The 12,777-nt window shown below is 53.9% G+C and overlaps 1 protein-coding gene across 17 annotated transcripts in view; it reads left to right on the forward strand.

Moving 5' to 3' along the window:
• The window catches only part of FOXP1 (forkhead box P1), a 515,936-nt gene that overhangs the window by 386,429 nt on the left and 116,730 nt on the right, over positions 1 to 12,777 (forward strand). For all 17 annotated transcript variants that reach the window (XM_079122626.1, XM_079122625.1, XM_079122642.1 and 14 more), the window contains one exon: positions 123 to 251. In XM_079122626.1, coding sequence (XP_078978752.1) covers positions 123 to 251 — 129 coding nt within the window. The remainder of the gene's footprint in view (positions 1 to 122; positions 252 to 12,777) is intronic.

The following is a 12,777-nucleotide window of genomic DNA, read 5'->3' on the forward strand; positions in this document are numbered from 1 at the left end:
CGCTTGCCGTTTCCTGTGCCTGGAAATGGGAAAGGCGGGGCCAGTCCGAGGCCACCTCCTGGGCCCTTCTGCACCCGAGTCCTGGTCCTGGGTCCTGACCTGGGTTCTTCCCTTTCTTGCAGGCTCTCCAGGTGGCCAGGCAGCTCCTGCAACAGCAGCAACAGCAGCAGCAGCAGCAGCAGCAGCAGCAGCAGCAGCAAGTTAGTGGACTCAAGTCCCCCAAGAGGAATGACAAACAGCCGACACTTCAGGTAACCTTCCTGTGCTGCTGCTCATGGACGAGACACCCTTCGGGCCAGCTGGTCAGCAGTTCAGGGGGGAAGTGCACTGAGAGTTGCTAATGGTGACAGAAGGATCTTCTGCCAAATGTGACGTCTTGGGGAAAGGGTCTCTTTGAGCAAAAGTTTTGTTGTTGGGAGCAAGAAGAGCTAACCTGGCCACAATCGGGAGGGTGGGCGTTGGCAGGTGTTGGGCTGCTGAGGACACAGTGCGGGTGGCACTGCCAGCTCGGGTGCACAGACCTGCTGCGGTCGTCTCGCCTGGGGGAGGGCCGGGAAGGGGACCCCCACCTCTAGTACAGTAGTGTTCGGAGTAGATGATTTTGACCCCCTGGGACCAGCGGGCCACGCCTAGCAAAGTTTTTTATTAACACGTATTAACTGCACATACGAATGGGGTTTGGTCTGTTTTCACACAAGCACGGAGCATGCACAGATCCATTCCAAACACCCTTCTTCCGTGGCCCCCTGGATCCTTCCCAGAGTCTTGGAACCACTGTTCTGCTCCTAGGTCAATTCCACAAAGTCTCTGTGTCTGGCTCATCTCACCTCCCACGATGCCCTCCGGGGCTGCGGTTTTCCTGCCTCACGGCTGAGTAGTACTCTGTTCTGTATGTGCACATGTGGGCGCTTACCATGCACACCCTCACACACATACCTTTGTCCACTTGTGGGTTGATGGGCATCTGGCCTGATTCCTCAGCTTAGTATTGCTGCATAGGCACTGGTGGGTAGGTGTCTCTGGAAGGCTGATTTTCTTCCCTTTGGATTGACACCCAGGATGGGGTAGCTGGATCTCGTGGGAGTTCTGCATCTGTTCTTCCAGGAACCTCCACATTCTTCTCTACGAGTTTACTTCCCGTCCCATCACATAAAGGTGGCTTTATCTGGAGACATTTCTGATGGTCTTAATGGGTGGGCCGGGCAGAGGTGCTGTTAATGTCTTGTAGGCACAGACCAGGGTCTCCACTAAATGGTCTGCATTGCTCAGAACGTCCCACCCCACCACAGAGCACAAGATTATTTATTGGCCCAAAATGTCAGTGGTGTCCAGCACTCCGGCTGAGTGCAATGCTTGGTAATGTGTGAGACACACCCTCCTTCCTGGATATTTTTAGAGTGCTTCTGAATCATTTATTTAAGATGTCAAGCAATTTTATGTAGAGGTAACAAAAATGATTGTTTTAATTGGGCGTAGTGGCACATGCCTGTAGGCCTGGTGATTTGGGAGGCTGAGGCAGGAGGATCTCAAGTTTGAGGCTAGCATGGGCAACTTGGTGAGACCCTGTCACACAAAAATAATAATAATAAGGGGTAGAGGTGTAACTCAGCGGTAGAGCATCCTGGGTTAAATCCCTAGTACCACACACACACACACACACACACACACACACACACACACACAAAATAGATTGTTTTAGCAACTTCTCGATTCAGTGTATTGAGGCCAAGGGTTAATAGAGTAGAAGGAGAGAGCTCATAAAAATCTAATTTAGATTTTTGACTTGGAGTTGAACATTGTAATAAAAATTTCAGAGGAACTTGACTTGGGAAGTTTGCGTTCACACTCGGGATAGGGCACTAGCGGGAACCAGGTGTCCTGCTCGCTTCCGGAGTCCGGGGCGCTTCCAGTTTCTCACACTGGAAATTTCAGAAAGGGAGGAGCAAGAGGTGACCGGCGGGTTAAACTTGGTGCCAGTGAACTTGATCAGGAGGTCGCCTCAATTCTTGCTGGGGTTGAATCTTCGCAGGTCCATTTCCACACTCTCCTGTGAAGATCAAACTGACCTCGGGCTGCAGGTTCTAGTCCTGCTCCTCTGGGACAGTGTCCTCTCCAGGAAGGTGCGGGCGCAGTGACACCTTCCTGGGGGTAGTGCCACGGTGCGCTTTGCTGGGGGCGCCTGCTGAAGCACTTGTTTAGTAAACCATGGGCTCTCCTTAGGCCCGCCTGCGGTATGGCGAGTGCGGGGACGTTTTTAATGAGGTGCGGTGCCAGGGAGGCCGGTGGCAGGTGCTGTGGGAAGCGCTTTGTTGTGCAGATGTCTCAGGAACAGCTCTGGAGGATGAAATAGGACTGCGCTGACCTTTCGGCTGTGAGCTTATTTGTCAGGATTCAAATAAGTTGAAAGGATCAAACCGAACAGTTTCCGTAGTCAGACTGGGAATTGTGTTTCAGAGGTCAGTGGTGGAGGGCACGCTGCAGATTCCATAACATAGCCAATTGTTGGTACATATTAAAGTACCGGCCCGTCTCCTGCAGACAGAGGCGCAATTAAAATTCTAATTTATTAATGTATACGGGGAGCCGGCCCAGCCTGTCACTCAGTGATTCAAATGACTGTCCACTCTTTCCGTCTTCCTCTTGGGAGCTCCCCCGGCCTTAGAAATACCACGGGTTCTGTTGAATTTATCAGACCTCAAGTGCATTGGGAAAATGACAATATATTATTGGGGGGGGGGATCTTACACATCGGAGAGCTCTGGTTAGAGATAAAAAAGAAATACACAGTCTGATCGCATCGCTTCTCTGCGTCGAATAGCATTTACGATTTTTTTCCACTATGCTTACAGTCCCTTATACTTGCTTTTTAAAACATACGGCATTTTTAGGTAACTTCGTTTCCTTTAGGGCTAAACATATGAAGTCAGTGTCGGGGGATTTCCTTCTGGGGCTGCTGCTAACCGTCACCGGATTTCAGCCACCGAGCGGAGTTTAGGGTGGAGAGCTTCGTGGGCCTCACCAAGGCCAAGCCCACCTGTGCCAGGCTTCGAGAGCCCGGTCCTGTAAACCAGGAAGAGGGGCAACTCTGCATGCTGGTTTTGTGAGAGAAGAGATCTGGAGTCCCGTCCGAAACCTGAAGTGCTGGCATTGACCCACAGAGAGTTCAGACCCACCCTGAGAACTGGCAGGGGAAGGAAGAGGGCTTGGTTCATTGTGTGTGTGTGTGTGTGTGTGTGTCCGTCTGTGTGTCCCCTAGACGGTCACTGGACATCTCCTCGGCTAACTGGTAGGGTCATCGTGCAGATTCAGGGAGCCCTGTTTCTTGGCCAGCCTTCCATAAACAGAAAAGAGATGACTCGCCTAGGCCACGTGCTCTCTGATCTCTTTATGGAGACATGCATGTAGACCGGATGATTCACAGGAGGAGTAACCTTCGCATTTAAATATATCCCACCTGCCACGTCCTTGCTGGGGCGTCTCAGCCGGAGTGGCTGGGAATGAAAGGGAATCCTACAGCCATTCTGTGTGCTCATCTCTGATCTCCGTACCCTTTATAGCTGCACCGAGAGACCTATTTTAGCAAATTTCAGATCTTCCGCATGGAGGAAGGCTTGACAGGGAAAAAGGATTTGATCTGCTGATAGCTTGGAGAAGAGAAAAAGAAAGAAAGAAACCTAAATCCCCAAATATACTGCAGCTCATGTTTTAAGCACAGCTCACCCTTCTCTGCTGTTTGGCAGTGCTCTCCGGTTCCACAGGCTGAGGATGCAAACCAAAGAAGACAGAAAGTTAGAGGAGACTGTAAGTGGTTCCTCGACAGAGACCATACACTCAGGCAGTGGAGACTCACCACTCCGGGGATTTCAGAGGGAGGCGAGTGACAGGGGGAGATGGTACTCCGTGCATCGCCTCCACCAGACCTGAGCTGGTCCTGTTCCAGGGAGACTGAGCGGTCTGCTCATGAAGAAGGCCTGAATGGAGGGTAGAGAAATAGCTTCCTGAGACATACTCTAATGAGTGACCTACAGCCTTTTTACTTGACCTGTTAATTTCCTTGGCAAAAAAAGAAATTTTTACGAATGATCCAAATGAAAATTGAAAATTGGTCCCATCGTTAATTCAGAATCAGGATGGCCCGCGTTAATGAAGTTGAACCTGGTGAGCATTTTAGGGGAGCCACTGGATGTTGGTGGCAGTGTTGAGAAAAGACAAAACCGTCCAGGGTACAGACCTTGCCTTCAGCAGGCTTAGGACTTATAAACGCATTAACAAGGTTGGGCTGGGGAAGAAAATCATAGGTGGGTAAAAATAGCAGGCTCTCTTTTATAAATATTTATATACTTCTGAAGATTGCTTGAACAAGTGAAATAAATGCTTAACGGGGCAGGTGTGCTCATAACCTCGCAAAAGTGTGACTTTACTGGCTGAAGATTAATTGGCGAGTAGATGAGCAATTTTATTGATCAAATTTTGGAACTTTGACCACCGTTTCTGGGTAGTAATTCATTCTGGTTCTTGAAGCGTTTTTAGTTGCTGGCAAGACTACATAAACTGGAAGGAAACCAAATGACACATTTTCTCCTAAGAAAGTAAAAGTACATGTGTATTCTGGCAGGCTGGGGCCAGGAAAGCAGACCTGCGAGCTGTTCCCAGCAGAGCGCACCCCGGCTCGGCGGCCGCGGAGTTGGATGCACGGCCAGCCTCGGCTCTTCCCGCGCCTGCGCACTGCCTCCCAGGGTCACATCATGCGCAGGGCCTCCTGGCTTGGGAGCCATTTCACTGGAGGGCCAGTCTCCCTGCCCACGGAGGCTCGGGAGTGTAAGGAGGACTCCTGCTTTAAATGGCAGAGGTGAAAATACGAGGTTCAGCAGGTGTTCCTTAGCGTTTTTATTTGCAGTTATATAAAACGTGCTTTCGGTGCATTTTTGCATTGCATTAATGCCACGTGTAATCTTAGGACCTCAACTCATTGCATGTTATTCACCGAGGCATGAATGGCCAGGAGGAAGCCTTTAAAGGAAACTACAGTTTTATAGGGTCGATAGTGAAATGGAATGGTTTTGAAATACTGACCCTTAAAAAATAAAAAAAAGAGCACTCTGCGCTCAGTCAGTCAGGTGGGTCATTCAGGAGAGGGATCAGAACAAATTTTTTTAATGTCCAGAGTTAATGTTGACCGTCGGCATCCCAGGCATTTTTTTAAGTTGACATGAGGTGTCCAAAGTGTTGGGTCCTTTTTTAAAAAGATGTCGCTGTTGCTATAAGACTTTGGAGAATCCCAAAACCATAAAAATGAGCCTCAATAGGGAACAATAAAACAGAAATAATGCTTTCGAGGCGGTTATTAAGTCTTCCAGATCCCACACACTATTAAAATGGTAGGAGACTCGACACTTCCAGAGCAACGTCCCTGCCTGCAGCTTTCCATTCGCGTGCCTGGACCTTCTGGAGTCTGTTGTGTTCCTAGTCCTGACTTAAGATTTTTTTCCCTAAAAGTTATGTTTTGTCCTTTCTTCTAAAATTCTGACATGAATTGCCATGAAACAAGTGAGGCCCTGCCAGTATCTCCCGACGCGTCTGTGGATCACGCGTGTGCCCGTGTGCCGGCAGCCTGGTCCATGCCGGGCGTGTTGATGGAGGATCCCCGGCTCAGAAGCACCCAGTATGGAGTTTAATTGTAGGCCATCTTACTTACGCGTTTGTGAGCAGCGAAGTGCCCACGTGAAGCTCGTGTTTTATACGCAGGCCTGGCTCTACCACCACGTGCAAAAACCAATGGGTAATGAACGCTCCTTTGCTGCTCGGCGGGGGTCAGCCCAGTAGACTAGACTCCAGCCTTCAGCCTTGGGATGGAGGAGGCCAGTGGATGCTCAGGCCAAGGGACTGGCCTCAGCGCCCATGGGCGGTCGTAGTTCAGCTTGGGACCGGGTTCCGTGGATCCACAGATAGTCCCCGTGCTCCCAGGAAGTTAAATGCCGCCTCACCCCCTGTACAGAGAGGGGTCGACAGCACCCCCTGAGGATCGTACTTCCCATAAATAAGCGTGTGGTCGTGTTTCCCACGGGACCCACGGAGCCAGTGCGATGAGAATCTGTTCCGCGGCAGTACCCGCATCTCAGCCGGGGGACCCAGATCTGCAAGTCCTGATCGTAGCCGGGCGTGTGTGAGACGCGGGCTGTGTGCCGGGCGGTGGGTCCTGAGCTCAGCGAGCAGCCGCGGAGGAGACCGACTCCCGTCCCTGGGCCTGCGGGCTCCCGGGACAACCTCGTCGCCGCCTGGGCTGGGGCTGGGGGGCGGAGAGGGACAGGGGAGAAAACATACTTGACTGGTCAAAAACGTGTAAATTGCTGACAAAACGACACCTGTAATTAAGAGCGCTCCTACCGTCCTACCTTGCGGTTTACACCTCCAGTGTTGAGAACGAGCGGCTCCCACCTCGCTAATTACCATTATCACTGGAAGGCTGGGGCTGGAGTCATTAGTCCTGTGTGCATTTAATTAGAGGAAGGCTGAAATTGGATTTAACTTATTACTTTTCATGGATCACCTTCTTGTCATCACTTCAAATTGGATTGCAGCCCCAGGTAACTAATTATGAGAGCCACAGGATCAAGAGGGAAAAAGAAGGTAATTAGGAATAACACCATCGGACCCTCGCTGGCCGTCCACTTGTGCTTCGGAAAAGGAAGGAAAAAAAAAAAAAGACGAAGAAAACCGGAGCCGGGGTTGGCAGAGGTGCAGACGGGGAGCGTCACCCCTGGTGGCTCCCGCGATGCTCTGCTGAGGAGGATGTCACCACGGCGTGGGCGCACAGTGGGCTCCCTCACACCTCGGTTACACCTGGGAAAGCAGCAGTTGGGTCGCAGGCATGAGGCGCCTCCACGACTGTGCCGCCCAGGACCCGCACGTTGATGCCCACGGCATGGTGATGATGCCTCTGTGCCAAAGCGCCGCATCTCCCCGGGGCAGGGAGCCGGGGCAGGGAACGTACCCATGTTGCAGCAATGTCACTCCCGTGCCCGGCAGGAAGGTGCGGGGCACACACGGGGACTGTCTGACAAGGGTCCCAGCAACCCGTCAGGGGCCATTTAGCCTGCTTCTGGTCTGTTCCTCGCAGACACCCCGAATGAGGCTTCCCCACGCCTTGCTTCTCCTTCTGTCCTCGTAGAAAATACTTCCAAAGAAGCTTTATTGTTTCCATGTGCCGAGCAGCATTCAGAACGGCAAGCCGTCAATTTTATTGACATCGTCTGAGAAGATGGTGCTGACAGTTTGGCGACGGGAACGCCTTGGGTTTTTAAAGTCCCCGGTACCAAGTGTGGCACAGAGGACCACCCCGCACTGTTGAAGTCCCCTGTCATTACCAAGTTCTCTGAGTCGGACTCTCCAGCTGGAGGCTGTTCTTGGAGACAGGAGCTCCTCCTGGCCAGTGGGCAGCGCCTGGAGGAGTGTCCATGCCAGGCTCCCCTCCGGCGGGCAAGAGGAGAAGCAGCCTCCGCGTTTCCCATGGAGGCCAGTCACCCAGCAGAGACGCTAGCGTTTCCTTCAGTTGTTTAAAATTGGTTTTAATGTTCTGTTAATCTAAGCAAATAATCATGGTCCTGGGCGACTTTCCGACCTGGGTGAGCCAGGCTGGCTGGTCTTTTTCAGCATGGGGGGAGTGTGGACCGCAAAGAGCTACCCATGAGCTGCCCCATTATTACTCCCTGGGGGACAAAGACCCTTCCTGGAACTGTAGGTCTTTCTCCTGTGTGAACCTCCTAAGCAAAATCTCAGCACCCAAAATAGTAATCATCAAGTGTAAGGCAGAAAATTGAAGCTCTTTTCTCCCCTCCTTTTTGGAACATCTTAAGTTGATTTAGGATTTTGTACACAATATTCGTCTGTGGTTGAAAGGGGCCACATCGAGGTCAAGTGATGTAGTGTTTTCCATCTTTCCATACGAGGCTCCCCATGTGTGATAAAAGCAAGCTCCTCCATTTGGTAAGCCTGCAAGAATCCCCGACCAAGTGCAGAGGGCACGCTCCCCATCAGTCGGTGGCCGGCCGTGGCTAACTACTGTTCCCTCCTACCTCGCGTGTCCTCCCGTCCTGCCCCCACCTCCCCGTGAGCGGGGAGCGCTTCCCTGACTCGTGTGCTGTGGAGTCCTCCAGTCTGAAACCCATTAGCACACGGCATTGGACCCTGGCCAGTGGTTAGCACACGTCCTGAAGCCAGAGGCACGGCGCTTGGTGTGACGCCACGGGCCAGAAGAAAGGGACGTGGGAACTGTCGTGTCCCCCTGGCACCCTGCCCTGTCAGGAGAGCCAGCTGCTCTCACAGCAAGGGAGACGGAGTCCTGGAGTCCTGCATGTGGGGTGGACCCTCGAGCATGGTCCTTGCAGAGAGAGGCTTGGGGAACCCCGGGGTGCGGTCACCCTCTGCCCAGGCTGGTGTGGCCCAGAACTGGGTCCTGATCAGCACCAGCAGACACGTGAAACCAGAGGAGCCCCGTCTCTCCAGGACTGTGGGAGCTCATGGGCCTCCATTCCTTCAGTCTCCATTCACGGAGCCTCGACCCATGGAGATAAGGTGACCCAGGTCACAAACCTGACCCTGACCTTGGGCAGATCACACCCTCGGTCAGCTTGATGTAAGCCGGATTCTCAAACACCCAAGTCCCCAAGAGATAACTAAAAGCCGTGATATCAAACGTGGAACCCTTGCGTCGTGCTTCCTAGGAGCCGTCTGCCATAATCCTGGGGCCGCTGGTAAGTTTGTCATTATTTCCATTTCACCAATGAGGAAAGTGCAGGAAGGGTCACTTCCCCAAGGCCACGCAGCTAGTAAGTGACAGAGCTGGGACCCCAGCCCACACGGGCTGGCTCAAGGGTCTGTGTTCTTAATCCACTGCACTGCCTTCTCACTGAGCTACCGCCTGGACCCAGCTCACAGGGACAGTGAGGGGGCGGGTCAGCCTCGGCCGTCGCTAACCAGCCAACCACACTGCCTCCTGATTTGGACCCACATGGAGGGGCGTCTGTGGAAAACAGAGCTTGTAATTGAAATCTGCACTTTCTAAAGGGAAATGACGCTTGGGAAAGAGAAGAAAGACGGGTATTACTCAGGCTGCAGGCGGCTCTGCTCGGAACTGTCTAAAGGCAGCCGTTGAAATTGAGAAGCAGTTTGGAAAATGTACAGTTTGGGAAATTTGTGTTTCGATGTAATTACGGTAGTTGTGAGCTGATGTCATGCCTAGTAACTGTTTTTGTATTGCCGGGGCCTTTGTTACTGAGCCGTGATATCATGAGCAAACTATTATAAACAGCGCCCGAGTGTAGCTTGCTTGGGTAACAAAAGATCGGGAACTTATATTAAGTTTGTTTTGGTTGTCATATTGTAAAAATTTATCATGTGTACTGTGTCTATTAGAAACAGATTCGGGTAATTCTGTCTAAATGAAGTCATCCCGGCCCTTCCAGCCTGTCTGTTTCTGGTTGTGAATAATTCTCATACATCAGATGGTTGTCAGATTTAGTCGCTCTCCAAATTTTAAAGAGAACATAGCCCGTCCTGAACTTGGGGTGGACTTCCGCCCGCGCCCTGGGATGGTCTGCAGTTTGCCCTGACGGCCAGTGAGTGATGGAGCGGGTCCCTCATCCTTTCTGAAGGGTCCTTGGTGGCTGCCTGTGACTCAGGACCGCCCCTGGCCCAGGGTTGCAGATCTTTAACTACTTCAGTAGTGGACTCTGCAGCTGCCAGGACGCAGCCGGGCCGGGAGCCGCCAGCCTGTCCCTTTGTGTTACGTCCCAGTGAATTGCTTTGGTCCACACGCAGGCAGACGGAGGCCGGCTCGTGGTGACTGTGGACGCTAAGTGGGTGGCTCAGGACCCTGGGGTGCCTGCAGCCTGCCAGCCGCTCCCGGGCTCCTCCTCTGGCTGCCAGTCCTTCAGAGCCAGAGCAAGCTGCTGGCTCCCCGGCCTCTGAGGCCTTTTCACCAGCCCTCCTCCCCAACTTCCTCTGGTCTGCCTTCCTCTTGCTCTTCCGATGTCCTTCTTTGGCCGTCATGGATATGGAGCCCTTGAACTGCCCCCGCCTGGGTCTCCCTGAGCTGCTCCCACACTCGGCAGCTGTGCCTCCATCCCTGCCTCCACTGCCTGGCCTCCCCTTCCTGGCCTCCACTGCCTGGCCTCCCCTTCCTGGTCTCCACTGCCTGGCTGCTCTGGCTGATGGATCCCTCCCTTGAGGGGTTGCTGCCTCCAGACTGCTGCAGACCACTGCTCCCTGAGCCCCGGCCCCCGTCCGCCCCCCACTTCTCTCCTGGGAGCCTGGGCTCCTCCTCCTCCTGGGCTCCGTTCCTCCTCAGATCCCTCCATCTGTGCTCCCTGCCTCCTGCATACCCTGTCCCCGTGCCTGTCAGTGGCCTCTTCACTGCCCGTGCCTGGCTCCCTCCCGAGCCCTAGCTCACCTGCATTTCTTCTTCAGTGGGTCACTCTGACCCCCAGGCTGCACTGGGCACAGGCCAGGGAACTACCTCTGCCCACTGAGGTCCTTCGCCCTCCCTGGACCTCCTGGACCTGGGTGGAGACCTGCCTGCCTTCCCCCCACGGCCCCGCCGACCTGAGATCCTTCGCCCCAGCCCCCTGCCCTCCGGTCTGCCGCCCCTCCTGTCCACCCTTACCTCCTGGGCCAAGTCCAGATTCTGCAGCCTCCATCCAGTCTCTAGCCTGGCCTTGAAGACGGCGAGAAGGTTCTGCAGCCTTCATCCTGGGGAGAGAAGGGGTGGCACCAGCTCCGTCCACCTGAGAGAGCCCCAGAGACCCAGCACTGCAGACAGCACCGTGCTGGGCCTGCCGTTGGAGGGAGACCCGTGGCCACCAGACGGCGCTTGAGGTTCCTGTTAGGGGAGCACCTGCCCACCGTTTCCTTAGGAAGAGGCGCGAGGCCACCTGACGCGAGGTGCCCGCCCGTGTCCCTGTCCTCCGCCACCTCTTTCCTTGGTGTGGCTCTGTGCTGGCAGTCGGTCTCTGTGGCGTTCCCTGGCTGTGGGACCCGAGGAATGGGCGCCCTCTGGTGCCCGAGGAAGAGCCCCCCCCAGACCCAACGAGGCCTCCTGAGGAGGCAGGGAGGCTGAAAGGGGATCCTTGTTTATTCTGCAAACAAAATCCACAAGCGTCTGAGCTGCACAAAGCAGGGGTTCCTGGTGCTGCCCTTTCTGGTCCAGGGTGAACTGGCCCTGCCTGGAGCCCTGGGGGAGCGGCCGGGGCACGCACGCGGCGCTGGCCGGGCTCAGGAGGGCTCGTCTGTGCCATCTGCCCCGAGCGCCTCTCCGAGCCCAGAGACGCTTGGGATCACTCTTTTTTCCAGGAAGCCTGATAGATTATGTGGTAACTCTTGAACTAGTGCCCGAAATTACACACGTGCCTTGTGTTTTCCCGCGTGCCCCATGTGAGACTGAGCAAATCGCGTTCTTACCCAGGGCTCTGTCTGCAGGATCAGATCGCAGGTGTGATTTGTCCTTAAGCCACAGTTCAGGGCCAACGTGCAAACGCAGCAGGGTAGTTGGCGCTCTATGAGGTTTGCGTGTCAGAACACCCCAGGGGAAGAGGCAGCCCCCTCTGGAGTAACCGCTGGTGGTCCTACGGCTGCGCCCACCCTTACTCCTGCGTGGTCTTGGGAAAGTGACTCAGCCTCCTGTGCTTCCATTTGCTCATCTAGAGAGGGTGGCTGGTTACTCACCTATCCCAAGGCAGCCGTGAGAAGAAATGATTAACACGTGGAAAGTGTGCACACAGGTCTCGAGACGTAGTCAGTTCCCAGAAAAGAGGGCTCTTTTCGTAATCGTGTGAACAGTGCTCTAGAGAGATGGTGGATGACTTCCTACTAGACTCCAGATTATATTTTGACCCACTTGAAACGAATCCCTCTTCATACCTGACTCAGCCATGTGAGGGGACCCAGCCCTTTGCTTGTCATCAGCTGGTGGGTGACCTGGTTTGATGCGCAGTATTTGATCGCCCTTGCCTGGAGAATGGGCGATCAGACCACCTGCCCCAGGGTGCTGGGCAGAAGGTGGACTGAGTCCTCCTGGGAAAGCAGCTTAGACGAGCACGTGACCTGGCTCTGCAGAGCTTCCCCAGCAGGGGAAGGGGGCTCCAGAGTGTCCCCAGGGTGTGACTTTAAGCATAAAGGAGGGTCACCCTGCTCGGAACCCACCCTTGCCTCCTTTGGCTCTCGTCACAGACGAGTTAATGCCAGGTGGTCTGAGCAGCCGGGGAACCGGCCCCTGATAGACATCTTGAAGCTGCGGCATTGTGCCCCTTGCCCAGCACAGAGTAGGTGGTCTGCGGATGGACTTTCATGAACCAGTGAGGGAGGGGGCACCACAGGTCATGAATGAACGAGGGAGGGCGATGGGTTAGCCAGAGAAAAAGGAACGTCCACTCTGCTCAGCCCGAAGAGACTGGAGACTGATCTCAGGTTCGTGAGCCTCTGGGAACCTTTGAGGACCGTGGGCCCAGCATCAGGAGAATCCGATGCCAGTCCTGCCTAAATCTTTAATCAAGTCAGTGAAATGCATCTCACCAGGTAGGCGAGCATGAGAGAGCCCACCCTGACCCCTCCCCACCGGGTGCGTGTGCTGATCTGTTTAAGGAACAATATTAATGGTGTAAGACTTTAATTCACAAGAATAGAAAATTAAAGGCGACTGAAAGCAAAATACAGAAATGTATCTGGGGTCAAGATCAGGCTCACCTGAGCACAGTGAAGATGGAATAGATGATTAGGTGTGTTTTG

The sequence above is a fragment of the Sciurus vulgaris genome (assembly GCF_902686455.1).
Source record: "Sciurus vulgaris genome assembly, chromosome: 19".
Classification (NCBI taxonomy): domain Eukaryota; kingdom Metazoa; phylum Chordata; class Mammalia; order Rodentia; family Sciuridae; genus Sciurus; species Sciurus vulgaris.